Here is a 13,233-nt window from a genome sequence, read left to right on the forward strand (position 1 = left end):
TAATGAAGCAGTGATAATGAAAATAACAGCTGGTTGTAACCATACAGTATTTATGTGATGGAATAATACGACCTTGCCTGAAGTTTTCTGTGCGTTAATTACTTGACAGACAGAAAAAAGGATGGAGGATCCGTCAGAGCTGATATTGTACTTTAGTGGTTAGATTTTGTAACAAATTATTAAAATTATATAGACATAGATGATATGTAGTGAACCTAGGGGGTCTGGGGCCCCTCGGCAGTTGCGCAGTTAGTAGTCCAGCCTTGTATTTAGTGAATACTACAAACTCAGATCAATCAACAGCTCTTCCAACACAGTCACAAATTACCACATATGCTTTATAAAGATGATAGGGATAGTGTTTATTCACATTATACTATTTATATATCTGAGCTGAATCAACTGACAGAAGATAAACAGCTACTATTTTGACATTTTATAGACCAAACACTTTGATCATTAATCAAGAAAATTATCAGATTAACTGATAATGAAAATAAAGCTTAGTTGCAGCCCTGATATCTAAGCTTCAGTAGCTAAATGCGACAGGGCAAGAACAAATGAGACACAAAATCTACTTCACAACGCCAAGTCCCCTATCATAACCAGGCCCACACAAATCTTTAAATTCAGTTAGAAAACAAATATTCCAAATGAGTCATACATATTATAAATACATTTTATTACATTTTACAAAATTACAGAGTTCTGATGATGGTAACCGACAGATTAATATTCCACACAACTATTGCAAGTCTTACGTCTTGTGATATCACTTTGTTCCTCAACGGACGATAGTGAGTCACAGCATCGTACAATCTTCCCTGAGTCAAACATGACGGATGAAGTAGTAGTAACTGCGAGGAGGCTATAAAACGGTGTTGCAGCCATCCTCTCGAGGCAACATTCCTCCACTCTTTCCTCAAGCTCAGCTACTGGTGCCGCTTCTTTAGCTGCGCTCCCTTGCGTTCCTTGACCTCTTGTGGCTCGTCCTCTACTCCTGGTTTCTCCTGACCTCTAATTTTTGATGGTCCACCACCGCACCAATGCAGTGCCCCACTGGGATTTGTCCCGGTATGCCCAATAGCCAGTCCAACTATGGCACAGTGGAGGGGGGAAGAGGGACCAAAGAGTGCATTTCCTTGCTTCTTACGTTGGTGGACACCCAAACTGTCTGGTAGTATGCTGCCCCCTTTTTGTTTGGGGTTTGAATTCAACAGTTGGTCAGTTCTTACAAGATGCCCCTTTAAAATGTTTGTCCAGTGCTAAGACCAAACCTCACTGGGGCAGAGATGAATGAGTTGCCTTTTTTTTTTTTTCAAAGACAGAAAAAAAAACAACTTTTACAAGCGATTTGTTTTATTTCTAAATTCTACTCATGACACAATTTACAATATTCGCATTTTTAAATACAAAAATAATAACAGTATGAAGTATTACAAATTCTTAAACAAAACTGTAGGATTAATATGTATTTCATATGCTGATGAAACTGGAACTATGGGCCATCATTTTGTAAGCTATAACTTCGTCATTGCACAGTCCTCCGTTTTTGAGAGCACAGTGGCGTGCAGAAAATACACCCTTAAGACCAGATTTACTCTGAATTGTGTTTTCTATAAGACATTCCTTTATATCTTAACAAATCAAAACAATCAAGAGTAAATCAAACTGTTTTGGTGGAAAATCCTCAGTTTTTTTTTTATTTATTTTTTTAATTACAGACTTGCATTTAGTAAAGAATAAAAATCTTTTAAGTTTAAAAAAAAAAAAAAACACAAAAGGAAAAATATGGCATTGGGGCCATCCACAAGGCTGTGTGTCCATTTTATTGATTTCCTACCAGACTTGACAGCTTTTGATGATCTCTTTCATTTGCTTTATTGAATCTATGGAAGAATCCTTTAGTGCCAGTCCCAGTAAGACAGGCCTGTTGGCGGCTTCTTGCGACACAAACGTTGCCAGGTTTTTCGCACAGACGTGTGTCAGTGGCTGTAAATAGAAATACAAAGCAGGTGTTACATTATTACATACAGAAATGTAAAACATCTACGTCAGAAGAAAATTAATAAAGAAAAATGAATGACTTTTACAGTCCTTTGAAAATGTGCAATGGCTGGCCTGTGAAACCTCACAAATAAAATGGAAAAAAACAAACAAACCCCTGTAGCACTTTTCACACACACTCTCTCTCAAACACATTCTCTCTCACTCACACACACAAACACACACACACACACAAACACACCAATTGCTTTACTCTTTTTTACATTACATGTACAGGTAAGTTGAAGTGTAAAGTAAATAATTTTTCCATATCTTCAGAGACTGCAGGTTTTTACAAGTCTCATCTCGCTTTCCAAGTCATCTCAAACTGTGAAAAAGTGGTCCAGAAAAAAAAAAACAAAACAGCTGCCATTGCATATGTGGTAAATAGTTATAACATGCCTTCACTGCCATACGGCATTATTGCATGGGCTGTATTCCACATACATCATAAGAAAAGTGATTCATTTTTGAAAACTTTTCCCAAAGTAAACAACGCCTGCACATCTCTCAAATTGGCTTTATTCTATTTTAATGAAACCAATGATGTGGTTGTGGCAGGTTATTTGGCTTTGTGTAATCCAGTAAACTAGATAATAAAAGAGATGAGGACTCGACTCTTGACACAAACTACATTACATAGCAGTATTCAATCATGATAACATTCTTCTCAAGATAATGTAAGTATTGCCTTTTTAAAATTACCAGACAGAAAAACAAACAAAAAGACTATGTCTTGTCAACTCTACACGCAAACACTGTTTCAAATCCATTTCTCTATAATGATCCACCCCTGCACTGTATGCCAATTCAAAAATGACTTGCTCATGCAGAGATGAAATAGGTTTCCTTGTGCACATTTTTACAGACCAGTAAACCCCAAGCCAGCACATATCTAATTTCTCTCCATCTACCAAAGAAGGTCAGAGCCAAGCTCATCTCCCCTTTCACAGCATGAAATGAGTTACTTTCTGTTGCACCAAGTTTGAACGATGTCCTGTGAACAAGTCTACATCATACTGATATAGTATTTAGCTGAACAATATCATCCAGCATACCTCGTCTTTGCCCAGCAGGACTTTGGTGGAGAATGTTGGGGTGCTGATATCATTAGATCTGGAGTCAGGTGTGACAGATATCAATGTCCCGATTTTGCCGTACTGAGTGAGAACTACAAATATGTAATTGCTGAACTCCGTACAGATGACCTGTGTTGAAACTCCATTAACTTCTTTTTCTGTCTGTCTCGTCCTGATGATCGGCTCGGGAGAAGACATTTTGTTAATCCTATGGAGAGAGAGAGAAAAAAAAAAGATTACTGAAAAAGATACCACACAGACATATTTGCTGTCTCAGACTCTTGAAATTACAACACTATGAAGAAGTTATTGTATTTATTTATGGTTGCAACTAGTGAATTTTTTCTTTTTTTATTCTTATTTATTAATCTGAGGATTATACCCATTAATACCCATCACAATATCCTAAACCCCAGGGTAACTTCTTTAGATTACTTCAACTGTATGAAACCTGAAGATATTACATTTACTATTACATAAGATAAAGAAAAGCAGCTAATTCTAACAATCACAAAGCTGGAATTAGACCATATTTGGCTTTTTTTCTTGAAAAACGACCAACGATTAATCGAGTATCAAAATGGTTGCAGATTAATTTCGGTTGAATGTGTCTTTTATTAATCGGCTAAAAGTTTCAGCTGTACATTTATTCGGTGTTGGTTATGATCAAGGCCCACACTACAGAATTTGCACAATTGCAAATTAAAAACCAATTTGGACATTAAAACATCGCAGTTATTTGCAAAATATGAATTCAAAAATCCCATACGACTCATACAAGTTACACTGTGATTTTTCAGACTCTATCACAGCACGGTTAGCGGCTCAGTAAAGAGAGCTAACGAAATAATTATTTGATAATTATCACTTGTACACTCTGTCCTCAGTAAAATTCACATCCCATCACCTGCAGAAAGATTTTAAGTTTGATCATCCCTGTGTCTCTATCGAAGTAGTGAAAGAAAAGCTCCACAGCAGTCACGCACGGCTACGGGAAAGTAGTGGGATGCTTGGCTAACGTTAGCTGCAAGGCTACTGTTAGCTCCGGTAAACTTGGTAACACTGGACCCCTTTTTCTTGGCGTCCGTGTAAAACAAAAAGTCCTCACCCTGTGTCTTCGTCTGCGTACAGTTTAAATGTGTTTCTCTGCTAAACTGCTTCACTTTCGGCGGCTCCGGCGGCTCTCTGTCAGTCAACGTCCGGCACGAAAACAAACCGAAAGAGACGTGCCTCGTTTTGTGGTGCGTGCGCACAGCGACCTCTGCGTGATGACGTACTCCGACGTCGCCCCCGGTTCGCTCCTCGCTCCAAGAAAAAAAAACTCAGACGACTCCCAGTAGATACGAGACACTTTGAGTTTTGTGTCGGCATAAGTGACAAATAAACTTGAGTCTGATTCACATTATTTTTTAAAATAGCTGTTAATAACTTTTCCTGTGGTTCGCACTCTTTTGGTATTTGTTGTGAAATTATTAGCAGGTAAGTCACTTGAGTATTTCTGACAAAATTTGACTAGTTCTGTGTTCTATTTCCAGATTTGATGTAGGACTATACAATTATTATTTTCAGGATTTATGAAAAGTAAAACGGGACGTCCATTCATATCGCTTGTACACTCTGGCTGCAGCACGATAAACAGGAATATAATCCAAACTTTTTCTAAGAATGTCATACGCAGTGGTGGAAAGTAATAAACTAATGAAATTAACTAATTTAGAGGTACTTATACTTGGAAATTCCAATTTGGGCTACCTTATACTTCTACTCCACTACAATTCAGAGAGAAATAGTGTACCTTTTACTCCTCTAAATTTATTTGCCAGCTATAGTTATTAGTTACTTTTCAGATTAGGATTTTACATAAAAAACATTGCGATAAGATTTTAAAATACACCCAACTGTTATAGATTAAAGCAGTGGTTTCTAACCTTTTAGGCTTGTGACCTCTTACAAAAAAGCAGGGTGTAGTTGGGGCTCATTAGTTGACATTACAGACGAGTTGTGGCAGTCGGTTCCACCAAAGAGACATTTCCCCTTTAAACTTCTGGGGATAGTTTCCAGATAACTTCATTTAAACAGCTATTTAAAGTGGCAGTCTCAAACATTTTCATGTAAATGAATGTCTGTTCAGTCACTATCTGTCACCGATTTAGGTAACACAATGGTGATTTATCCTATGGCCCACTGATGAAAGCATTGCAATATTTATATATTTGCAGTATTACGAACTGGGGTTGCGGAGGTTCCTAACTGAGAGCAATGGCAGCCATGATAGGAGCTGGTCAAATTCACCAAATGCTAACCCTTTTAGCGTAGGGTACAGTGGACCATCCTTTACTAAAAGAAAGGAGATAATGCCATCCCACATTCCTTGCAGCAACAACATTTAGCGACCCATGTCAACCGACCTTCAGATAATTAAGTAGGCTAGTGAAAGTGCAGTCGGATTCTCTTAGCACCGCGGTTGTCCTAAGTCCTTATGAATTCTCCCTTATGAATTCTTCTCAACGAAAAGTGTCTAGGAAAGGACATTTTTTTGACTTTTCGGCCACAGGCTAGATATCTGTGGCAACATTCCCGTAAAAAATGCTGTATTAAATTACTGCTAATGTAATTCAGGATTGCTGCTAATGCAATCCGAACATTTCCTCCCGCTGAATCTTTACATCAGAACCATTTAGCTCGCGAAACACGAGTTCTACAAAACAAGACAGTGGTCATTTTTCACATTTTTGGACAGTGGGTCAGTTTGGAATATTGCAGGGAGTAATGGAACAAGAGGGAGCGGTAATAGCATGCTGTTAGATGAAGAGCTGCAGGAGACAGGCTGAAAACCTCCAACTTCTAAGTGAAGTCACCAACTCCTTTCACTGTGCCCTGCTGTTCGCAGACTCATGCCGTGTGCAAAATAAAATCAGATCATGGTTTTTTTGCAGAATGACGGAAAAAGGCCAATTATTGCCTGACTTCTTTATTAAAATGACAGTAATTTGTTTTGCTGCCCCCAGAATTCTGTGAGCTGAATCATTAAACCACACTTGCTGTTACCACCAGGAACTGTGTTGCCAAATCAACCAGGACTGAAATCTTTCAGACTGCCACTTTGAGGCCTAAAGAGGTAAGAATTTTTGATATTTCACAAAATGAAGCAAAAATTCCATCCACAGTTTAAATAAATAAATAAATAAATTTTATATGTATAAATATATATAATCCCACGACCCCACAGATTTATCTGGTGACCTTTTGGAGGGATCCGACCCCTAGGTTGGGAGCCAGTGGACTAAACTAGCTAACTGTTTATAAAGTAGTTAAAACTAGATCTACCTCAACCAGCTACAACAGTAAAATACTGCTTACAGATTAGTGCATAATATATCCATCACAGGGACGAAATGAGTACTTCTACTTTAATACGTTTTGCTGATAATACAACTGTACTTTTACTTAAGTAGGATTTTTCATGCTGGACTTTTACTTGTAAGGGAATATTTTTACATTGCTGTATTGGTACTTTTACTTAAGTAAAGGAACTGAATACTTCTTCCATGAATGGTCCAAAGTACTGTCTAATGTTATTCATTAATAAAATCATTGGAAAACTGAGAATATGGGATAAAAGTTTTAGAATAATGAATGAACCTGAGTCATTTTTATTCCTCTCTAAAATTTGATAAAATCATGATTAAATGTATTTTCTCAACTCGATACTTATCAGCCTTCGAAAATTCCTAGGAACAACTATTAACATTAATATTTACATAATGATCTATATTGAAAACCCTGCAAAAATCTGTGTCGAGAATAAAAAGTGTTTACTTCAAGTTGGAAGCTGGAAGCTGCATCCGAGTGGGTAAAACCTATCATGAGGGTCTTGAACAAGGTTTGGGTTAGAAAAACAGTGAACACATGAGGAATGATTTGTACTTGTCTGTTTGTCTGTTGCATACTTCCTTGAAGGTGGACCACTAATATGCTGTGAAAGAGAGAAATTCGGTCGATTTTTTGTTTTTGCCTGAAGTTTGCAGCAGCCTTGAAGATTAAAAGATTTAATTTTGAAAGCACATTGTGTTTCTCATTGTTTTTCTCATAGATCGTGTTCAGGGTTCTTGCATTGTTCACGATGCATCATTATACTTGATCTGCACGGTCATTTTCCTGGTAATTTTTGTGTTATTGTTATGAAGTGAAGATGATTTAACTGAACTTTAATAAAGTATTTATCAATATTGAATTTCTTTAAGTTTAAAAATAAGATGATCCTCTGGCCTGGTACATTTCAATCAATATTAGCAGAAACAGCTCTTCCGAAGCAAGAAACCACAGAAGCAGGATTTTTTTATATTAACTGTCAGTGGAGCTTTAATTTAGGAGCAGATAAAGTCTTGCTTTTTATTTTTCTTATTTTCAGCTGTGAGCTTTATTCAGTAGCGGCACTTCAAATCCCAGAGTGAAACCCTTTGTTTACTAGGATAGATGTAAAATATCCATGGCACTATATGGAGGAAAAAGATAGACGGGATAGTGGAAAAATTAATCTGCTTCACGTCTTCTATCTGGTGGTGCAAAGACTTAGCAAAAATGGTTGTAGACTCGATGTGGAAATATAAATAGTTCATGAATTATTTAATTTTACCCACGTGCCATGTAACCAACCGAAGAACAGGGCCATGCAGTGGCGTTAACCTGACATTTGAACTTTATTCAAATGCTGTATGTAAGCCATGCAAGGACAATTTAGTAGGCCCTTTCCATTTTGGCTACGGATTGGCCAACTACAGCGCAGTCACATCTGCTTTTACAGCTTCAGGAGAGACGGTGAGGGATTTTCACTGTTAGCAAAAGTGCTTGCATGACTTTTTTTTTTTTTTTTCAGATGAATGTGAGGCTCCACTGAGGCATGTGAGTGCTGCATCAGACTGATCCGAAAGGAGCCATCCCTATGAACATGACACACTCATAACATCAAATAGAACCGGCTCAGCGGAATTATTATGTGCTCTGAGTAGGTAGCGGTAGATATGAAATTGGTTGGACCGCTCCCTATACTCCGTGGCCGACCATGTGTGTCCTTGACCTATCATTTTGATCTAAACAAAACTGGAATTCAAACATTTATTTGAAAAAATATTTATTTTAAATATATATTTCCATTATTTGTCTGAACTCTTCATACAGATAATAGAAATAGCCTCCCGTTCATGACTTATAGAGCAGCTTGAGACTATTCCATAACTGTGTGTCATCTGTCAAATATCTTGGGAATACCTTTGTTCAAGTTCATGGCCAGGAGGGATTTTGTTTAGGTCTTTCATTCTTTGTACTATAAAGTCGTACCGCTTTGAAAAATCCTTCCATGCCCTTCTCTTTAATTAAAGGCCGCGCTTTATATTATTGTGTTTCAAAAGGTACATTTTCAGATTTCCAGAAAAACGACAAGGGCAAGGCAGAGAAACATGTTAATGTGCTCTAGACACCAACAAAATGTTTCTCAAATAAGCCGACAGTGAGCTAATGAAGACATTTGAGTAATGATTACATTATAATGTGCTGTGTTATTCAGTCTCCTAGAAAGTAGAAATTTACACACACACACACACACACACACACACACACACACACACACACACAGTGTGTAAACATGTTCCCCTTGGCACTGTTTATAAATCATAGCTTAAAACACACCAGAACAGCTTTTGCAACAGCTACATGACATATTCATAAAGATTCAGTTCATAGCAGTTTAGATAAAAATGTCCTCATGGCCCTTGTTATTATAATTAACAGCAGCTATGGCATGACAAAAACAAACATGTGTTTTTTTTTCCACAGATGTTAGCTGCTGTTCAAGAAGAAAAATAGGTCATACCAGGTTTATTCAGTGGGTCATAAGCAGGTTTTTATGACAGAAAATACCACTGAGGCTTTGTAATGAGTTCTACTTTCATATTACTCATTCCATGTAACATTTCTTTGCATATTACTAAGGCCATGCTCTGCATAATGAATTACAGTAGACTCACACTAATGGTTACAGTGGCTGCTTCATGGGTTCAAGGGTCCTTGAGCTGTTTCCAGGGAAAATGAAGAATAGTTTAGTTTATCATAATGTGATTCAGGTGAAGATAGCACTGGTTGAGAATAATTATATGAGGTTTTTTTTTTTTTTTTTTCAAACCAGAGGCCTTGCACTCTTCCTTCTTTTCATTCCTCTGTTTGCCTCAACCTTTTCCAAATCATGTTGGCAAAAGTAGCCTTGCAGCTAACTGCGGGTTCAGATTTCAAGGAACCTCTCAGAACCTTTCGATTATATATCAAAGGGAGGGCAGGCGTTTAATTTTGGTTGCTGGTGGTGTGAATAGATTTGCCTTCATCAACATGTACTTTGCATGTCAAATTTAGGTAACCAGATACTCTTTGAAACTATCTCGGAAGACATCCTTGAGTGGTGTTGTTTCGCGATCTTTCTTTGGGCAATAAAAATGCTACAAATGCCAACCCGATCCCAAAAGTTGAGCCTTGACGTCACACAGAGAAAAAGGAACTTTGGCTGTCACACAACCCATAAGAGTTGATGGTGCTTAAGGGTTCTCAGTTTTACAAACACACCCCATCCCTCTGTCTGTGTGACTAGTCAAGCGTTTTTTCCGTCTCTTTCTGTCTCTCAGACAGTCTCTCTGCGTCAAAATGTAATTTCAGATGAAAATAGCTTATTTGTTGGGTGAGGCAGTTCCTGCCCATCACCGCCCTACATTTCACCCTCACATTTAAATTTACTGCATGTGTTTGTCTCATCACGTGTCATTGGTACAGGCTGAAGGCATATTATGCAGGTCCTTTTTTTGGTGTCTTTACACTTTTTCAATCATAACTACCTCAATATAAGGTCATCAGTGATGTCTGTAGAGCAGCCAAAGTGGGAGCGGAACACTTTCTTCAAACCTGCTCATTAAAATCGGAAAAGATGGTGGCAAAAATAGGGACACCTTCATGGCTCAGTATATGTCAAAGTCACAAATTCTTATACTCACACTCACACACACACACACACACACACACACACACACACACACACACACACACACACACACACACACACACACACACACACACACTCTCACACACCTAGACAATTATTACCCTTGTGGCCACTAGAGTGCTGTGCTGCATTACAGATAGAGCTCAAAAGCTACTTTACCGTGACATTTGAAAGTTGCACTCATGCCACGAGGGATTAACCACTGGGGTTAGTTTCCATTAAGTGTTTTTAAAATACAGGCAAAGGCAAAAAAGGGGGGGGGAGCTAATATTCAAGGTATTTGTTAGAAATATACATAACAGACTCAAATTGCTATAGTTTTGGTTTTGGTATGGTTTTATGATTAATTTGAGTTTGGTTTATCTAGTCTGTTTTTTGTTTGATGTAAAAAAAAAAAATCGAAATTACCGTGAATAAGAGTAAACGTGACAATATATAAGCTTTGTACCATTCAACAGCAGATCACTTTCAATCACTTTCCAACTGTACAATAAAAAATCTCAGTCGACATCCCATACCTATTTTCTACACTGAAGGCACGTTTTCCAGCTTCTCTCAGCTGTGCTGTTGCCTTCTACCTGCAGCAATCTGACCTCTTCAGGCATTTCAAACTCGCCACATCCTCAAATCAAACACACCCTCATTTGCGGATGCCCCACCCTCTTCGGGAATCGATAACCTCCTGCCAGTGACAAAAAAAATGACAAGGTGGCATATTTTGTTTTTATATGACCTCCTAGCTCCAGGCACACGTCCGGCTTTGCTGAAGATTACAACTGGGCATTATCATGTCTGACAAGCACATGTAATCTCACAGGTGGACGGGTTCATTATGACATTAGAGCATTACATGTCACTGTACTGTTTTATGATAGTTCCTAAAATGATAATAAAATGTTTATGAAAAAAAGAAAATCCCATGCTTAGCCCTTCTCCCATCTTCTTTCAATTTATGTTCAACTTCTCAACAATGGACCACAATACAAAATGTGACTGTTCAGCAATGCCAGACATTTCCTTCTCAAACTCAGAAAAGCGTATAATATAATTTAATTATTCAGTATATTGCATCACGAAAGAGGTTACCAAATTTCTTATGCTTTACATTAGCCAAAAGAAGCACGTCTCTTTAGTTTGCCCCTTGGCTTGAATGGGTTATGACTGACAAAAGGCAGATCTAAATATTTTGGAGAGGAAAACAGAAATCAGAGAAGCAGCAAAGATACCTCCCACCCTTTCTCATCTCGGCTCCTCACAGTGTTCTAGAAATGAACACATTAAATCGTGACTGGAACATCTTTCAGTCAGTAAAGGTTTTTTGGCTTAATTTTGGCTCCATGCTCCTCAAAGCATATAACACAGAAGCAGAGACGACATAAGAAACATGCTTTAAAATGCATATAACTAATGCAAAAAGATTTCTAACAACTGCATAATCTCACCATGGTTCAAGCGCATCTGCCCTGTTAATGTTTATCTGTGGCACATAAATCTGAAGTTAAGGATATTAAGGACAGAAATGTGACTAAAATGCCAACTCTTTTAGTTTCTTTCCATGTCTTTAGTACAGATGAAGACCCTCTGCTCTACTTTGTTTTTTTATTAGTGGCAATGGACAGTGGCCCTACACTTATGAATGTAAAAATGGTAACCAGCTTTTAGAAGCTTAATTTAATAATTTGGAAGAAACAAACACAGCATGCTGAGGTAATCTTTTAATCCAGCCATGATCCTATTAGGCTGTCTGTCAAATAACAACTTTCATCTGAAAGTTTCTTTACCTAACACGCAAGCAATGTTTGTTACAGAACGTGTTTGCTGGTTTGTGACCGATATATAAAAATACTTATCAGGATCGTGTTTGTTTTAATGATTTAGTGATGTTTGCTAGCTCAAACAGCTACTCTGCATGAACAGACAACGTTTGCTACTGGCCCCATAATGGCCCTGTTTGATTCAGATTTTAGTAACGTTTCCACAGTGCACTTGGTCAGTATCAACGCATATATTTAAGTTTTTGAGAAATAATCAGAAAATTTTAATACATCCTTGTGTAGAGATTGTAAGCAGGTTGTAAGAACGGCTTAAATCTAAACGACTGTGAGAACAGAGAGAGAGATTTAAACCCACGTAAACTTTCACTATATTAGTGAAATCTAATCTAATCTAATACTGAAAAGGCATTCTACATATTTGTTGAATTGTAAGCCTGTCTGTTATATGGGACAAATTTTACTTTTTTGCATGTTCAGCTGTGCTTTCTAGGAACCTTCATTTGATTTTACACTTACATAGTATCACAGTAGATGATTAGGAAACTTACTATCTGTAAAATAAAGTGTTACCCAGATTTCATACTACATATCGGTTACTATGGTTTGTGTAATGTATTATAGTTTTGTAGAGTTTAGTATATGTCTTGTGAAATATGCGTGTTATTTGTATGTATACTAACTGTCTCAAGTAATGTTCAAATTAAAACGTTATCTCAAGAGAAGGAGCTTAAAAAACAAATTCTTGAGATAATGCTGCTGCTAACATTTACTATTTACCATTTTTTATGCAAAATTTCCCATTTTTGAATAGATTTGTGCTGTAATTGGTGATATAGAAGCAGGGAGAACCTAGTAGAGCCAATCAGTCGAGTTACTGTCACGATATTTACAGGGACCCTGGGAAAAAAAATACAGACTTCCATGTTTCAGAAAAAAAAAGAATCCATACAAAATCATTAGAAAATCCTATCAGTGAAAACATCCTGCTTTCTAAGTCGTCCGCTTCACTGGTGTTACCATGTAAGCGAGAACTGTCTGTGTGAACCAGCTTATGGAATACCCATACTTCTAACCCTTCATGGGTTAGAATACATCCAGAGACCTGAGTCGATGTGCGAACTCTGTGCGCTGTTAACGCTTCCGTCATGTTGAAAGTGAAAACGCGTTCCTTGGTGGCAAGTTGCAAGGCGTTTCCTAACTGATAACCCTTCAGCATCCTCAGATCCCTCAGTATTCAGGTAAGCGGTGCATGTATGCTTTTGCTTGTCCTTGTTCGTGGATTACATTTGCTGGT

The 13,233-nt window shown here is 37.7% G+C and overlaps 1 protein-coding gene across 3 annotated transcripts in view; it reads right to left on the minus strand.

Annotated features, from left to right (window-relative positions):
• Positions 1-714: 714 nt before the first annotated feature.
• The window catches only part of psmg3 (proteasome (prosome, macropain) assembly chaperone 3), a 185,019-nt gene continuing 172,500 nt past the window's right edge, over positions 715-13,233 (minus strand). Inside the window, exons 1-3 of one of the 3 annotated variants that reach the window (XM_040155004.1) lie at positions 4,290-4,431; positions 3,105-3,335; positions 715-1,992 (exon numbers count right to left, since the gene is read on the minus strand). In XM_040155004.1, coding sequence (XP_040010938.1) covers positions 1,840-1,992; positions 3,105-3,323 — 372 coding nt within the window. In that variant the 5' untranslated portion in view covers positions 3,324-3,335; positions 4,290-4,431 and the 3' untranslated portion in view covers positions 715-1,839. Of the gene's footprint in view, positions 1,993-3,104; positions 3,336-4,233; positions 4,432-13,233 lie in introns of those variants that run through there. The other 2 variants (XM_040154997.1, XM_040155012.1) reach the window with 2 other exon arrangements.

Source organism: Xiphias gladius, chromosome 3, assembly GCF_016859285.1.
Source record: "Xiphias gladius isolate SHS-SW01 ecotype Sanya breed wild chromosome 3, ASM1685928v1, whole genome shotgun sequence".
In the NCBI taxonomy this organism is placed as follows: domain Eukaryota; kingdom Metazoa; phylum Chordata; class Actinopteri; order Istiophoriformes; family Xiphiidae; genus Xiphias; species Xiphias gladius.